Source organism: Oncorhynchus keta, chromosome 26, assembly GCF_023373465.1.
Source record: "Oncorhynchus keta strain PuntledgeMale-10-30-2019 chromosome 26, Oket_V2, whole genome shotgun sequence".
NCBI classification, from domain to species: Eukaryota; Metazoa; Chordata; class Actinopteri; order Salmoniformes; family Salmonidae; genus Oncorhynchus; species Oncorhynchus keta.
This window is the reverse complement of record NC_068446.1, coordinates 30,286,041-30,299,184: the sequence shown is the minus strand read 5'-3', so window position 1 is coordinate 30,299,184 and position 13,144 is coordinate 30,286,041. Positions and strand designations below refer to the sequence as shown.

The window sequence follows — 13,144 nt, the reverse complement described above, 5'->3', positions numbered from 1 at the left end:
AGCTATGAGCTGGTCCGTTTGGTACAACTTGGGGAAGCTCATGGGAGACGGTGCGGCCACATTACCATAACGCTGTTTATATAATAGCCTCAGATGAGGTTTACATCTAATTGTTGTATAAGATGAATGAGTGAGGATGATACTGTTTGTAAAATTGTGTAATGTTGTGTAACTTTTCAACAGCGATCAAGACGACACACTGAGCATAAATATATATATTGATTGCAATTGTTCCCGAATGAGTGAGTGTTCATGTGTAAAGGATTAGCATTTCAATTGTTATAATTATTAACTCTGGAGTGACTTCTTAGTCGACCCCCACTCCCCCTTTTGTCCACCAAGCCGCGATGCCGGTTTAGCCCACTAGGGGCACATTCTCCTGTCATTTCTTGTAACCATATTTACTTTGTGGTTTTGTTTATGCATTTCTGTGAATTACTTAGTTAGTAATAAATAAATGATTTAAGACAATTGATGTATGGATGACTCATAGTGAAGACTGGGTTCATGCAGATAACCAACAATTTACGACGTTTGGAATGAGACCAACGTGAGGTAAAATAAATAATTCATTAATCAGAAGACTATTGATCAGATATGAAAATATCTGAAAGGTTACATTGGGAAATTATAACTTTGTAATCTGAATATTTTCCTTGGTGCCCTGACTAATTACAAAGAATATTTGATAAAAACTAAGTCTTCAATTTAATGATAGTAAAGACACGACACTATTGAAAAAAAAATATGAAAGTTATGGAGACCTATTATGACAGTAAATTAAAAGCCTAATTGTCAACCCAGAATTCATGGCAACCACTGGATTAGGTTGTATATCAAAATAGTTTGAATCATGCATTCCTGCGTATACATGTTAGATTTAACAACTTATTTATAGAATATCTTCTCAGTGGTCTATTACTCTTCTTAATAAAGCATTGTGAATGAATTTATAATTACTTTATAAGATGATTCAAGTGTATTCTATTGTGTGATGCTGCGGGGTGCCACCAAATCATGGGCTGGTGCCACCAACTGAAAAAGTTAGTGGCACCAGGGGACAATGTTGTAACAGGATGTATCTCCCCCGCCTCCAAAAGACTTTAACGAGGGCTATTTTTAGCATCATCCTAGCCCCGTACAGTAATAGTGTGTGTGTGTGTGTGTGTGTGTGTGTGTGTGTGTGTGTGTGTGTGTGTGTGTGTGTGTGTGTGTGTGTGTGTGTGTGTGTGTGTGTGTGTGTGTGTGTGTGTGTGTGTGTGTGTTTTAGGAGGGGCCGGGGCAGTGGCTGACCTTAGACTCCCAGGTCATCATGGCTGAGAATGAGATCACAGGCACCAAAGACCCCACCTTCCACCGCGTGCTGCTGGACAGCCGATTTGAACTGCCATTAGGTCTGATGACACTCTCACTCATGTCAAATGTGCTCTCTATTGTGCCTTGAAAGTGAACTATAACCCTATCTCCTTGTTATTACCTACAGTATATCTACATCATTATATCTGAATATACTCACGGACAATTGTAGCCTATGACTGTCAAAGTATATTGCAATCATTTGGAACCATTAGAGCATTGTGTGTGCATCTGTGTGTGTGTGTGCGTGCATGTGTGTGTGTATGTATGTGCGTGCCCGCGTATATCTGTGCATATACAATTGTCTGTGTGTGTGTCCTAAGTGACTGACCAGTAAATGGGTCTTTCTGCTTCAGACATTCCAGAGGATGAGGCTCAATACTGGGCCAAGAAACTGGAGCAGCTCAACTCCATGAGGGACCAGGGCGTAAGGCATTTCTTCCTCCTCTCCTCTCTTTGTGCTTACATCTTACCCGCTACAAGGCAGGGCTATCAGTAATTCCAAAGGTGTGTGTGTGTGTGTGTGTGTGTGTGTGTGTGTGTGTGTGTGTGTGTGTGTGTGTGTGTGTGTGTGTGTGTGTGTGTGTGTGTGTGTGTGTGTGTGTGTGTTACAGTATACATACCAGGAAGAGGAGAGACCACTTCAAGCACCACCAACACAATGCTGTGAGTAGTAGACACTTGATACTGCCTGTATCCTCTTCAGTCTCCTTCTCCCCTCTTTCATACAGCATCCTCCTCCCTTTCATCCTTCCTTCTTCTTTTTTACTTTCTTCATGGCCCTCTTCTTCCTCCTTCTCACTCTCCTCTGTCTCTTCCTCCTCTTCCTCCTCCTCTTCACTCTTCCTCTTTGCTATCCTCCCCTTCATCCTCCTTCTTCTCATATTCACTTTATTCCTCCTCTTCCTTTTTCTCCACCTCTTCCTCTTCTTCCTCATCCTCCTCTTCCTCCTCCACTTCACTTTATTCCTCCCTCTCCCCCTCTTCTTCACTCTTCACCTCCTGATTTGAGGGGAAGCAGCGAATCAAATCAAAAATCAAATCATATTTTATTAGTCACATACACATATTTAGCAGGAGTTATTGCGGGTGTAGCGACATGCTTGTGTTCCTAGCTCCAACAGTGCAGTAAGATCTAACAATTCACAACAATACACACAAACCTAAAAGTAAAAGAATGGAATGAAGAAATGTATAAATATTAGGTCGAGCAACGTCGGAGTGGCATTGACTGGAACACAGTAGATTAGAATACAGTATATACATATGAGATGAATAAAGCCGTATGTAAACATTTAAACATTATTGAAGTGACTAGTGTTCCATTATTAATTGGCCAGTGATTCCAAGTCTATGAATATAGGGCAGCAGCCTCTAAGGTGCAGGGTTGCATAACCTGGTGGAAGCTGGCTAGTGATGGCTAGTTAACAGTCCGATGGCCTTGAGATAGAAGCTGTTTTTCAGTCTCTTGATGCACCTGCACTGACCTCGCCTTCTGGATGGTAGCGCGGTGAACATGCCGTGGCTCAGTTGGTTGATGTCCGTGATGATCTTTTTGGCCTTCCTGTGACATTGGGGGCTGTAGGTGTCCTGAAGAGCAGGTAATTTGCCCCCGGTGATGTATTGGACAGACCGCACCACCCTCTGGAGAGCCTTACGGTTGCGGGCAGTGCAGTTGCTGTATCAGGTGGTTGATACAGCCCAACAGGAGTTTGTGAGGATTTTAGGGGCCAACACAAATGTATTCAGCCTCCTGAGGTTGAAGAGGTGCTGTTGTGGCTTCACCACACTGCCTGTGTGGGTGGATCATTTCAGTTCGTCAGTGATGTGTACGCCGAGGGCGGTAAGAAAATTGGAGTGCGTCTCGGGTGTCAGGTAAGGTAGAGGTGATATGACCCCTAACTAGCCTCTCAAAGCACTTCATGATGACAGAAGTGAGTGCTACGGGGCGATAATCATTTAGTTCAGTTACCTTTGCTTTCTTGGGTACAGGAACAATTGTGGACATCTATAAGCATGTGGGGGCAGCAGACTGGGATAGGGAGAGATTGAATATGTCCGTAAACACTCCAGCCAACTGGTCTGCACATGCTCTGAGGACGCAGCTCGGGATGCCGTCTGGGCCGGCAGCCATGCGAGGGTTAACACGCTTAAATGTCTTACTCACGTCGGCAACGGAGAAGGAGAGCCCACAGTCCTTGGTAGCGGGCCGCGTTGGTGGCACTGTACTTTCCTCAAAGCAGGTGACGAAGGTGTTTAGCTTGTCCGCAGGCAGGCAGGCGTATGGAAGGATTAGGAGAAAAGCTGACATGATGAATCAAGCCAGCAGGCCTGCCTCGTCAACTCCACACACAGTGATTTATGGCTGCTGGCTGTGTGATGGATGTGTGCTGACATACTTACACTGCCCTGTCAGACACAGCCCTGTCTGTCTGATGATGACAGCCCAGGTGAGTGGGCGGAGATGTCTGTGGATGAGTCTGGGCTGCGGTGGGTGTTTCAGTCTGTCAGTAGTGTGTGTGTGTGTGTGTGTGTGTGTGTGTGTGTGTGTGTGTGTGTGTGTGTGTGTGTGTGTGTGTGTGTGTGTGTGTGTGTGTGTGTGTGTGTGTGTGTGTGTGTGCTTGCATGACTGCGTGTGTGGGTGAGAGACGGTTTGTGAGCAACCAGCCATGAAGGCTGGTCAGTGTACATGTGAGTGCTTGTGCGTGTGCGTGTCTACGTGCTGTGTTTCAGTGAGTGTGTATTGATGGTGGCTGCTTATGGGCTATGAGTCATGGGGCGCTGGGTTGGCAGCTCTACTGGTGAGAGTTATGGCTGACTCCCCACTGCGCTCTGCTAATTGCCACACCCTGAACCGTCCTTGGCCCTCCATCCGTCACAAGGTCAGCCATCTTGCCTTCGCTGAACTGCTCCGTTTCCAGCTCCACTCTGGGTTGTACCCCCCAATCAGAATGGTTCCCGGGGGTTCAGTACCCTCACTGGTTTATTTCCTGGTCATATGGTTGTACATTCTTTAACCTGAAGTTCATACCTCAGGCCCAAATCAACATTGTAATAACTTCTTACACCCTGTCCCTGTAGGTAACTGGAGTCTGTGGGGAAACCAGCAAAGTGAGTTTTTATAGCTTTTCACACAGTTTAGCACTATAAATGTGATGTATCTGCTTTTGGCCTTGGTACTGTAGGCCTGTACTGGCAGGTTTTTTAAATTAGTCACCAAGCACTCATTAGCATCCTGGGTAATGAACCTAGCCCCTATAATAATCATAATATTTCAACCATTTCCTGTGTGTGTAGATGAGGACCCAGACAGTGCAATGGACGACAGAGACAGTGACTACCGCAGTGAGACCAGTAACAGCATCCCCCCTCCCTTCTACACCATGTCTCAGCCCAACACCTCCATGCACCAGTACCCCATCTTGAGAGACCAGCGCTACTCCTCGCACACCTTCTACAACGGCTCCATCCAAGAGCTGGACTATGACAACCATAGAGCCATCAGGTAACCTAACCTCTCTGCTGTCCTGTCCTCCTTATCTGGTTCATTATCTGGTTTACTCGGTCCTCAGGGTCTCAATAAGGGGTTCGTCCCAATAAGCCCAAGTGCAAGGAAGACGAGGAAAGGAGACAAGGAAAGGAAACAACGCTGGACTATTGAGACACACACACAGCATGGATCTCACCTCCTTTTCTTAGTCAAGGGATCCATATTGACTTTGTTTCGTCTGGAGATCAACACTCTGTTCTCACAGAGTAAAGCAGACTGATACAGAACAGAATAGATATGCCCCCGTGGACTTGTTTGATTTCACATTCACACTGATGGTTTATGGTAACCTGTTGTCCCAATGTGACTTCACTGTCTCTGGCCTCACTATATCAGCCTGAAGGAGCAGCCCATTGTATACAGGTCGTCTGTCAAGATCCTTACTGGCACCTTGTCACAATGATCATTGTGTGTCTACACACGTGTGTGTGCGTGTGTGTGGCTGAAATACAGTCCCCTGTGATCATGAAGAAACTTGTTTTGCCAAAAAATCTAAATAAGTGTGTTTTTTTGTCTGTTCGTCTGTTGTTCAAAGGCGCTAGTTCACATCTATTGCATAAACTATCTATCTATCTATCTATCTATCTATCTATCTATCTATCTATCTATCTATCTATCTATCTATCTATCTATCTATCTATCTATCTATCTTGCCAGTGATCTTTATGCAGTAGGTGTGCTGGGCAGTGTGTGTTTCAATTTGGTGTGTGTACGTTGCTGTATGTCTTTGAAAAGCCTTAGGCTGGGCTGTACTGATGCTTCTCCTCTCCTGCGTCTCCTCTCCTGCCCCAACCTGCCAGATGCTAAGATACTTTAGACTCAGCCACCAACGGGCACAGCGATCTCGATTCAGCTTCAGGTTCAAGCCGGCACACCAGCCGCCAGTACACTCTAGACAGTAGGCATTCACTCTCCAATAGGTGGGTCTCTGCACCTCCTCTCCACCTCCTCCTCTTCCTCATCTTCCTCCTCACGTCTGTCCGACAGAAATGCTGGTTTCTATCGGACAGCAGGCCCATGTGTGTTCTTGTGGGTATGTATGTATGTATGTATGTATGTATGTATGTATGTATGTATGTATGTATGTACAGTGGGGCAAAAATGTATTTAGTCAGCCACCAATTGTGCAAGTTCTCCCACTTAAAAAGATGCGAGAGGCCTGTAATTTTCATCATAGGTACACTTCAACTATGGCAGACAAAATAAGTATTTGGTTACCTACAAACAAGCAAGATTTCTGGCTCTCACAGACCTGTAACTTCTTCTTTAAGAGGCTCCTCTGTCCTCCACTCGTTACCTGTATTAATGTCACCTGTTTGAACTTGTTATCAGTATAAAAGGCACCTGTGCACAACCTCAAACAGTCACACTCCAAACTCCACTATGGCCAAGACCAAAGAGCTGTCAAAGGACATCAGAAACAAAATTGTAGACCTGCACCGGGCTGGGAAGACTGAATCTGCAACAGGTAAGCAGCTTGGTTTGAAGAAATCAACTGTGGGAGCAATTATTAGGAAATGGAAGACATACAAGACCACTGATAATCTCCCTCGATCTGGGGCTCCACGCAAGATCTCACCCCGTGGGGTCAAAATCATCACAAGAACGGTGAGCAAAAATCCCAGAACCACACAGGGGGACCTAGTGAATGACCTGCAGAGAGCTGGGACCAAAGTAACAAAGCCTACCATCAGTACAACACACTACGCCGCCAGGGACTCAAATCCTGCAGTGCCAGAAGTGTTCCCCTGCTTAAGCCAGAACATGTCCAGGCCCGTCTGAAGAGCATTTGGATGATCCAGAAGAAGATTGGGAGAATGTCATATGGTCAGATGAAACCAAAATATAACTTTTTGGTGAAACCTCAACTCGTCGTGTTTGGAGGACAAAGAATGCTGAGTTGCATCCAAAGAACACCATACCTACTGTGAAGCATGGGGGTGGAAACATCATGCTTTGGGGCTGTTTTTCTGCAAAGGGACCAGGACGACTGATCCATGTAAAGGAAAGAATGAATGGGGCCATGTATCGTGAGATTTTGAGTGAAAACCTCCTTCCATCAGCAAGGGCATTGAAGATGAAACGTGGCTGGGTCTTTCAGCATGAGAATGATCCCAAACACACAGGAGTGGCTTCGTAAGAAGCATTTCAAGGTCCTGGAGTGGCCTAGCCAGTCTCCAGATCTCAACCCCATAGAAAATATTTGGAGGGAGTTGAAAGTCCTTGTTGCCCAGCAACAGCCCCAAAACATCACTGCTCTAGAGGAGATCTGCATGGAGGAATGGGCCAAAATACCAGCAACAGTGTGTGAAAACCTTGTGAAGACTTACAGAAAACGTTTGACCTCTGTCATTGCCAATAAAGGGTATATAACAAAGTATTGAGATAAACTTTTGTTATTGACCAAATACTTATTTTCCACCATCATTTGAAAATAAATTCATTAAAAATCCTACAATGCGATTTTCTGGGTTTTTTTCTTCTCATTTTGTCTGTCATAGTTGAAGTGTACCTATGATGAAAATTAAAGGGCTCTCTCATCTTTTTAAGTGGGAGAACTTGCACAATTGGTGGCTGACTAAATACTTTTTTGCCCCACTGTATGTATGTGTGTATGTGTGTGTGTGTGTGTGTGTGTGTGTGTGTGTGTGTGTGTGTGTGTGTGTGTGTGTGTGAGAGACAGACAGACAGACAGACAGACAAACATAGAGAGACTGACAAACAAAGAGAGAGACAAACAGAGAGAGACAAACAAAGAGAGACAAACACAGAGAGAGACAAACAAAGAGAGACAGACAAACAAAGAGAAGAGACAAACACAGAGAAGAGACAAACACAGAGAGAGACAAACAAAGAGAAGAGACAAACAAAGAGAAGAGACAAACACAGAGAGAGACAAACAGAGAGAGACAAACAGAGAGAGACAAACAAAGAGAGAGACAAACAAAGAGAGAGACAAACACAGAGAGAGACAAACAGAGAGAGACAAACAGAGAGAGACAAACAGAGAGAGACAAACAAAGAGAGAGACAAACAAAGAGAGAGACAAACACAGAGAGAGACAAACAAAGAGAAGAGACAAACAAAGAGAAGAGACAAACACAGAGAGAGACAAACACAGAGAGAGACAAACAAAGAGAGAGACAAACAAGGAGAAGAGACAAACAGAGAGAGACAAACAAAGAGAAGAGACAAACAAAGAGAAGAGACAAACACAGAGAGAGACAAACAGAGAGAGACAAACAGAGAGGGACAAACAAAGAGAGAGACAAACAAAGAGAGAGACAAACACAGAGAGAGACAAACAAAGAGAAGAGACAAACAAAGAGAAGAGACAAACACAGAGGGAGACAAACACAGAGAGAGACAAACAAAGAGAGAGACAAACAAGGAGAAGAGACAAACAAGGAGAAGAGACAAACAGAGAGAAACTAACAAAGAGAAGAGACAAACAAAGAGAAGAGACAAACAAAGAGAAGAGACAAACACAGAGAGACAAACAAAGAGAAGAGACAAACAAAGAGAAGAGACAAACACAGAGAGAGACAAACAAAGAGAGAGAGACAAACAAAGAGAAGAGACTAACACAGAGAAGAGACAAACAAAGAGAGAGACAAAGAGAGAGATAAACATAGAGAAGAGACAAACAAAGAGAAGAGACAAACAAAGAGAAGAGACAAACAAAGAGAGAGACAAACATAGAGAAGAGACAAACAAAGAGAGAGACAAACAAAGAGAAGAGACAAACAAAGAGAAGAGAAACACAGAGAGAGACAAACAAAGAGAGAGACAAACAAAGAGAGAGACAAACACAGAGAGAGACAAACAAAGAGAAGAGACAAACAAAGAGAAGAGAAACACAGAGAAGAGAAACACAGAGAGAGACAAACAAAGCGAAGAGACAAACAAAGAGAAGAGCCAAACAAAGAGAAGAGAAGCACAGAGAAGAGAAGCACAGAGAGAGACAAACACAGAGAGAGACAAACAAAGAGAAGAGACAAACAAAGAGAAGAGAAACACAGAGAAGAGAAACACAGAGAGAGACAAACAAAGAGAGAGACATACAAAGAGAAGAGACAAACAAAGAGAAGAGACAAACACAGAGAAGAGAAACACAGAGAGAGACAAACACAGAGAGAGACAAACAAAGAGAAGAGACAAACACAGAGAAGAGAAACACAGAGAGAGACAAACAAAGAGAGAGACATACAAAGAGAAGAGCCAAACAAAGAGAAGAGAAGCACAGAGAAGAGAAACACAGAGAGAGACAAACAAAGAGAGAGACATACAAAGAGAAGAGACAAACAAAGAGAAGAGACAAACACAGAGAAGAGAAACACAGAGAGAGACAAACACAGAGAGAGCCAAACAAAGAGAAGAGACAAACACAGAGAAGAGAAACACAGAGAGAGACAAACAAAGAGAGAGATATACAAAGAGAGAGACAAACAAAGAGAAGAGACAAACACAGAGAGAGACAAACACAGAGAGAGACAAACAAAGAGAGAGACAAACAAGGAGAAGAGACAAACAGAGAGAGACAAACAAAGAGAAGAGACAAACAAAGAGAAGAGACAAACACAGAGAGAGACAAACAGAGAGAGACAAACAGAGAGGGACAAACAAAGAGAGAGACAAACAAAGAGAGAGACAAACAAAGAGAGAGACAAACACAGAGAGAGACAAACAAAGAGAAGAGACAAACAAAGAGAAGAGACAAACACAGAGGGAGACAAACACAGAGAGAGACAAACAAAGAGAGAGACAAACAAGGAGAAGAGACAAACAGAGAGAAACTAACAAAGAGAAGAGACAAACAAAGAGAAGAGACAAACAAAGAGAAGAGACAAACAGAGAGAGACAAACAGAGAGAGACAAACAAAGAGAGAGACAAACAAAGAGAAGAGACTAACACAGAGAAGAGACAAACAAAGAGAGAGACAAAGAGAGAGATAAACATAGAGAAGAGACAAACAAAGAGAAGAGACAAACAAAGAGAAGAGACAAACAAAGAGAGAGACAAACATAGAGAAGAGACAAACAAAGAGAGAGACAAACAAAGAGGAGACAAACAAAGAGAAGAGAAACACAGAGAGAGACAAACAAAGAGAGAGACAAACAAAGAGAGAGACAAACACAGAGAGAGACAAACAAAGAGAAGAGACAAACAAAGAGAAGAGAAACACAGAGAAGAGAAACACAGAGAGAGACAAACAAAGCGAAGAGACAAACAAAGAGAAGAGCCAAACAAAGAGAAGAAAAGCACAGAGAAGAGAAACACAGAGAGAGACAAACAAAGAGAGAGACATACAAAGAGAAGAGACAAACAAAGAGAAGAGACAAACACAGAGAAGAGAAACACAGAGAGAGACAAACACAGAGAGAGACAAACAAAGAGAAGAGACAAACACAGAGAAGAGAAACACAGAGAGAGACAAACAAAGAGAGAGACATACAAAGAGAAGAGCCAAACAAAGAGAAGAGAAGCACAGAGAAGAGAAACACAGAGAGAGACAAACAAAGAGAGAGACATACAAAGAGAAGAGACAAACAAAGAGAAGAGACAAACACAGAGAAGAGAAACACAGAGAGAGACAAACACAGAGAGAGACAAACAAAGAGAAGAGACAAACACAGAGAAGAGAAACACAGAGAGAGACAAACAAAGAGAGAGACATACAAAGAGAGAGACAAACAAAGAGAGAGACAAACAAAGAGAGTTTGCATGTGTGTGCTCTTCTTGATTGAGTAGCAGGTTGGGGGTCAGGATTCTGTCTGTGAGTGTGTGTGTGGTTTTGTGCATATGCCGTGTGTGTATTTGTGTTTGTGCGTGTTGGTGTCCTTTCCTCAGGTGTTCTGTTTTCCTGTCCCCCCGTCTCATGCATTATTGAACCTTCACTGCTCTAATCGATAGTGTGTAAACGGGTGGACTTGTGTGTGTGTGTTGGGATTTGTGTTGTTCCTGTCTGCTCTCTCTCTCTAACTCATGCCGCGTCTCATTCTCTTTCCCTACTCACTAATAGCCTCATTCATCATAGATGATAAATATATCCTAAAAAGATGCTGTTTCTCCACTCCTGTCAGCCCAGTGTAGGATTCAAAGCATTCACCAATAATATCTCAAAATACTGAAATAAAGACCCATAACTACACCACCCAACCCACACTCATGCATCTGAACACATACTAGCCCATCCCTTGGTCTGGGTTGCCTTGGTTGGTTCACTACCTTTTTCCTCTTATTTTAGGTTAACTGTTCTGCCACACTCTGGCTCCTTATCCCAATATGTCACCTTTAACATGCCCTCTGGTCTACACTCTGGCTGGCTCCTTATCCCAATATGTCACCTTAACTTGCCCTCTGGTCTCCACTCTGGCTCCTTATCCCAATATGTCACCTTTAACATGCCCTCTGGTCCCTACTCTGGCTCCTTATCCCAATATGTCACCTTTAACATGCATTCTATGGGGCCACTTTGGTTCTTTAGTGTTTATAGTGTTTCATCCCCAGTCTGGAGGCATAGGGGAACAATTGTGCCACATTGACGTGAGTTGCAGTGTTGAAGTGTTAGTGTGTTCTGTGTGGCTGTGGCTCCTCTGCGTCCTCTTCGCCTCCGTGGCAGCCTGTTATTACCTCCTCCTCCTATGCTGTGCCAGTGTCAAGCAATGATGGGGGTAACATGTTACTTTTGTTACAGTCTGCTTGTGTGTCTGTGTATCTGACTGTGGTCCATGTGTCTAAAGTCCTACAGGCAGCAGTCACTATGCCTCCTCCGGGGAGCTGAGTCAAGGCAGCTCCCAGCTCAGTGAGGGGAACATGAGGGGATCTGTGGAGCTCTACGATGAGGACAACGCCTACCACTCCTGTCACTCCACTGTCAGCTACGGCTGGGATCCCGACGCGCCCGAGGAGGTGTACAGTGACGAGGGGGGCTACATCAAAGATGACGAGGAGGAGGGTGAGCTTTATGAGCCCGAAGATGGAGAGGGGGAGTACGACTATGAGAGAGAGGAGGAGGAGGAGATGGACAGCACGCTAAGCGAGGAGCTGCACTCCACCCCCTCCCCTACAAGCACTGCTTCCACGCTGGCCGCCAAGGCCTCCATTGCCAGGCCTCCTCTGGAGAAACAGGCCTCCCTGAGAGAGCAGCAGCCACATCCCCCCACCCTGGTTCCCTCTTCCCTGGCCCCCACCTCTCAATCCCACTCAATGTTCCCTTTCCAGCCCCCTGTCACCACAGCCTCTACCAAGCCTACCTTCACCCCAATGATCCATCCATCCCTCATCCAGCCCCCTGCTCCAGATACCCAGCCCCCTGCCCCAGATACCCGGCCCCCTGCTCCAGATACCCAGCCCCCTGCCCCAGACACCCAGCCCCCTGCCCCAGATACCCAGCCCCCTGCCCCAGATACCCAGCCCCCTGCTCCAGATACCCAGCCCCCTGCTCCAGATACCCAGCGCCCTGCTCCAGATACCCAGCCCCCTGCTCCAGATACCCAGTCCCCTGCTCCAGATACCCAGCCCCCTGCTCCAGATACCCAGCCCCCTGCCCCAGATACCCAGCCCCCTGCTCCAGATACCCAGCGCCCTGCTCCAGATACCCAGCGCCCTGCTCCAGATACCCAGCGCCCTGCTCCAGATACCCAGCGCCCTGCTCCAGATACCCAGCCTCCGGTGTTTGATGCCCTGGATGACATCCACCTAGACATCCAAGTGGAGGAGCCTCTGACTTTAGAGGAGGAGGTCCCTGTCGTAGAGAGCCTCCCGGGAGAAGTCCCCCCAGAGAAGACCCCGGTCGTCAGGTGAAACCTCCTCTACTGCACTCTTAGAAAAAAACTGTTCCAAAACGGTTCCATCTGGAACCAAAAGGGTTCTACCTGCAACCAAAAATGGTTCTACATGGAACCTAAAGGTTTCTACCTGGAATCAAGCTGGTTCTACCTGGAACCAAAAAAAGGTTCTTCAAAGGGTTATTCTATGGGGACAGCCATAGGATAACCCTTTTAGGTTCAAGATAGCACCTTTATTTCTGTGTGTAAATTAGCCAGAGCACCTTCTAATATTATTTATTTATTTATTTATTTATTTCACCTCATTTACAAGTTACGCATGGAGTAAAAATTACACATGGAGTAAAAATTACACATGGAGTAAAACAAACATACAGTCAATACTACAGTAGAAAAATGAGTCTATCTACAATGTGAGCAAATGAGGTGAGATAAGGGAGGTAAAGG

The 13,144-nt window shown here is 45.0% G+C and overlaps 1 protein-coding gene across 6 annotated transcripts in view; it reads left to right on the top strand.

Annotated features, from left to right (window-relative positions):
* Nucleotides 1–13,144, top strand: part of LOC118358677 (protein unc-13 homolog A-like) — a 101,200-nt gene that overhangs the window by 22,747 nt on the left and 65,309 nt on the right. For 5 of the 6 annotated variants that reach the window (XR_008080212.1, XR_008080213.1, XR_008080214.1 and 2 more), the window contains 6 exons: nt 1,271–1,394; nt 1,713–1,783; nt 1,971–2,022; nt 4,438–4,467; nt 4,654–4,861; nt 11,651–12,709. Coding sequence is in view for 3 of the 6 variants with exons in the window: in XM_052480533.1 (XP_052336493.1) it covers nt 1,271–1,394; nt 1,713–1,783; nt 1,971–2,022; nt 4,438–4,467; nt 4,654–4,861; nt 11,651–12,709 (1,544 nt within the window). In the remaining 3 variants the exon portion in view is untranslated. Of the gene's footprint in view, nt 1–1,270; nt 1,395–1,712; nt 1,784–1,970; nt 2,023–4,437; nt 4,468–4,653; nt 4,862–5,713; nt 5,827–11,650; nt 12,710–13,144 lie in introns of those variants that run through there. The other variant, XM_052480534.1, reaches the window with a different exon arrangement.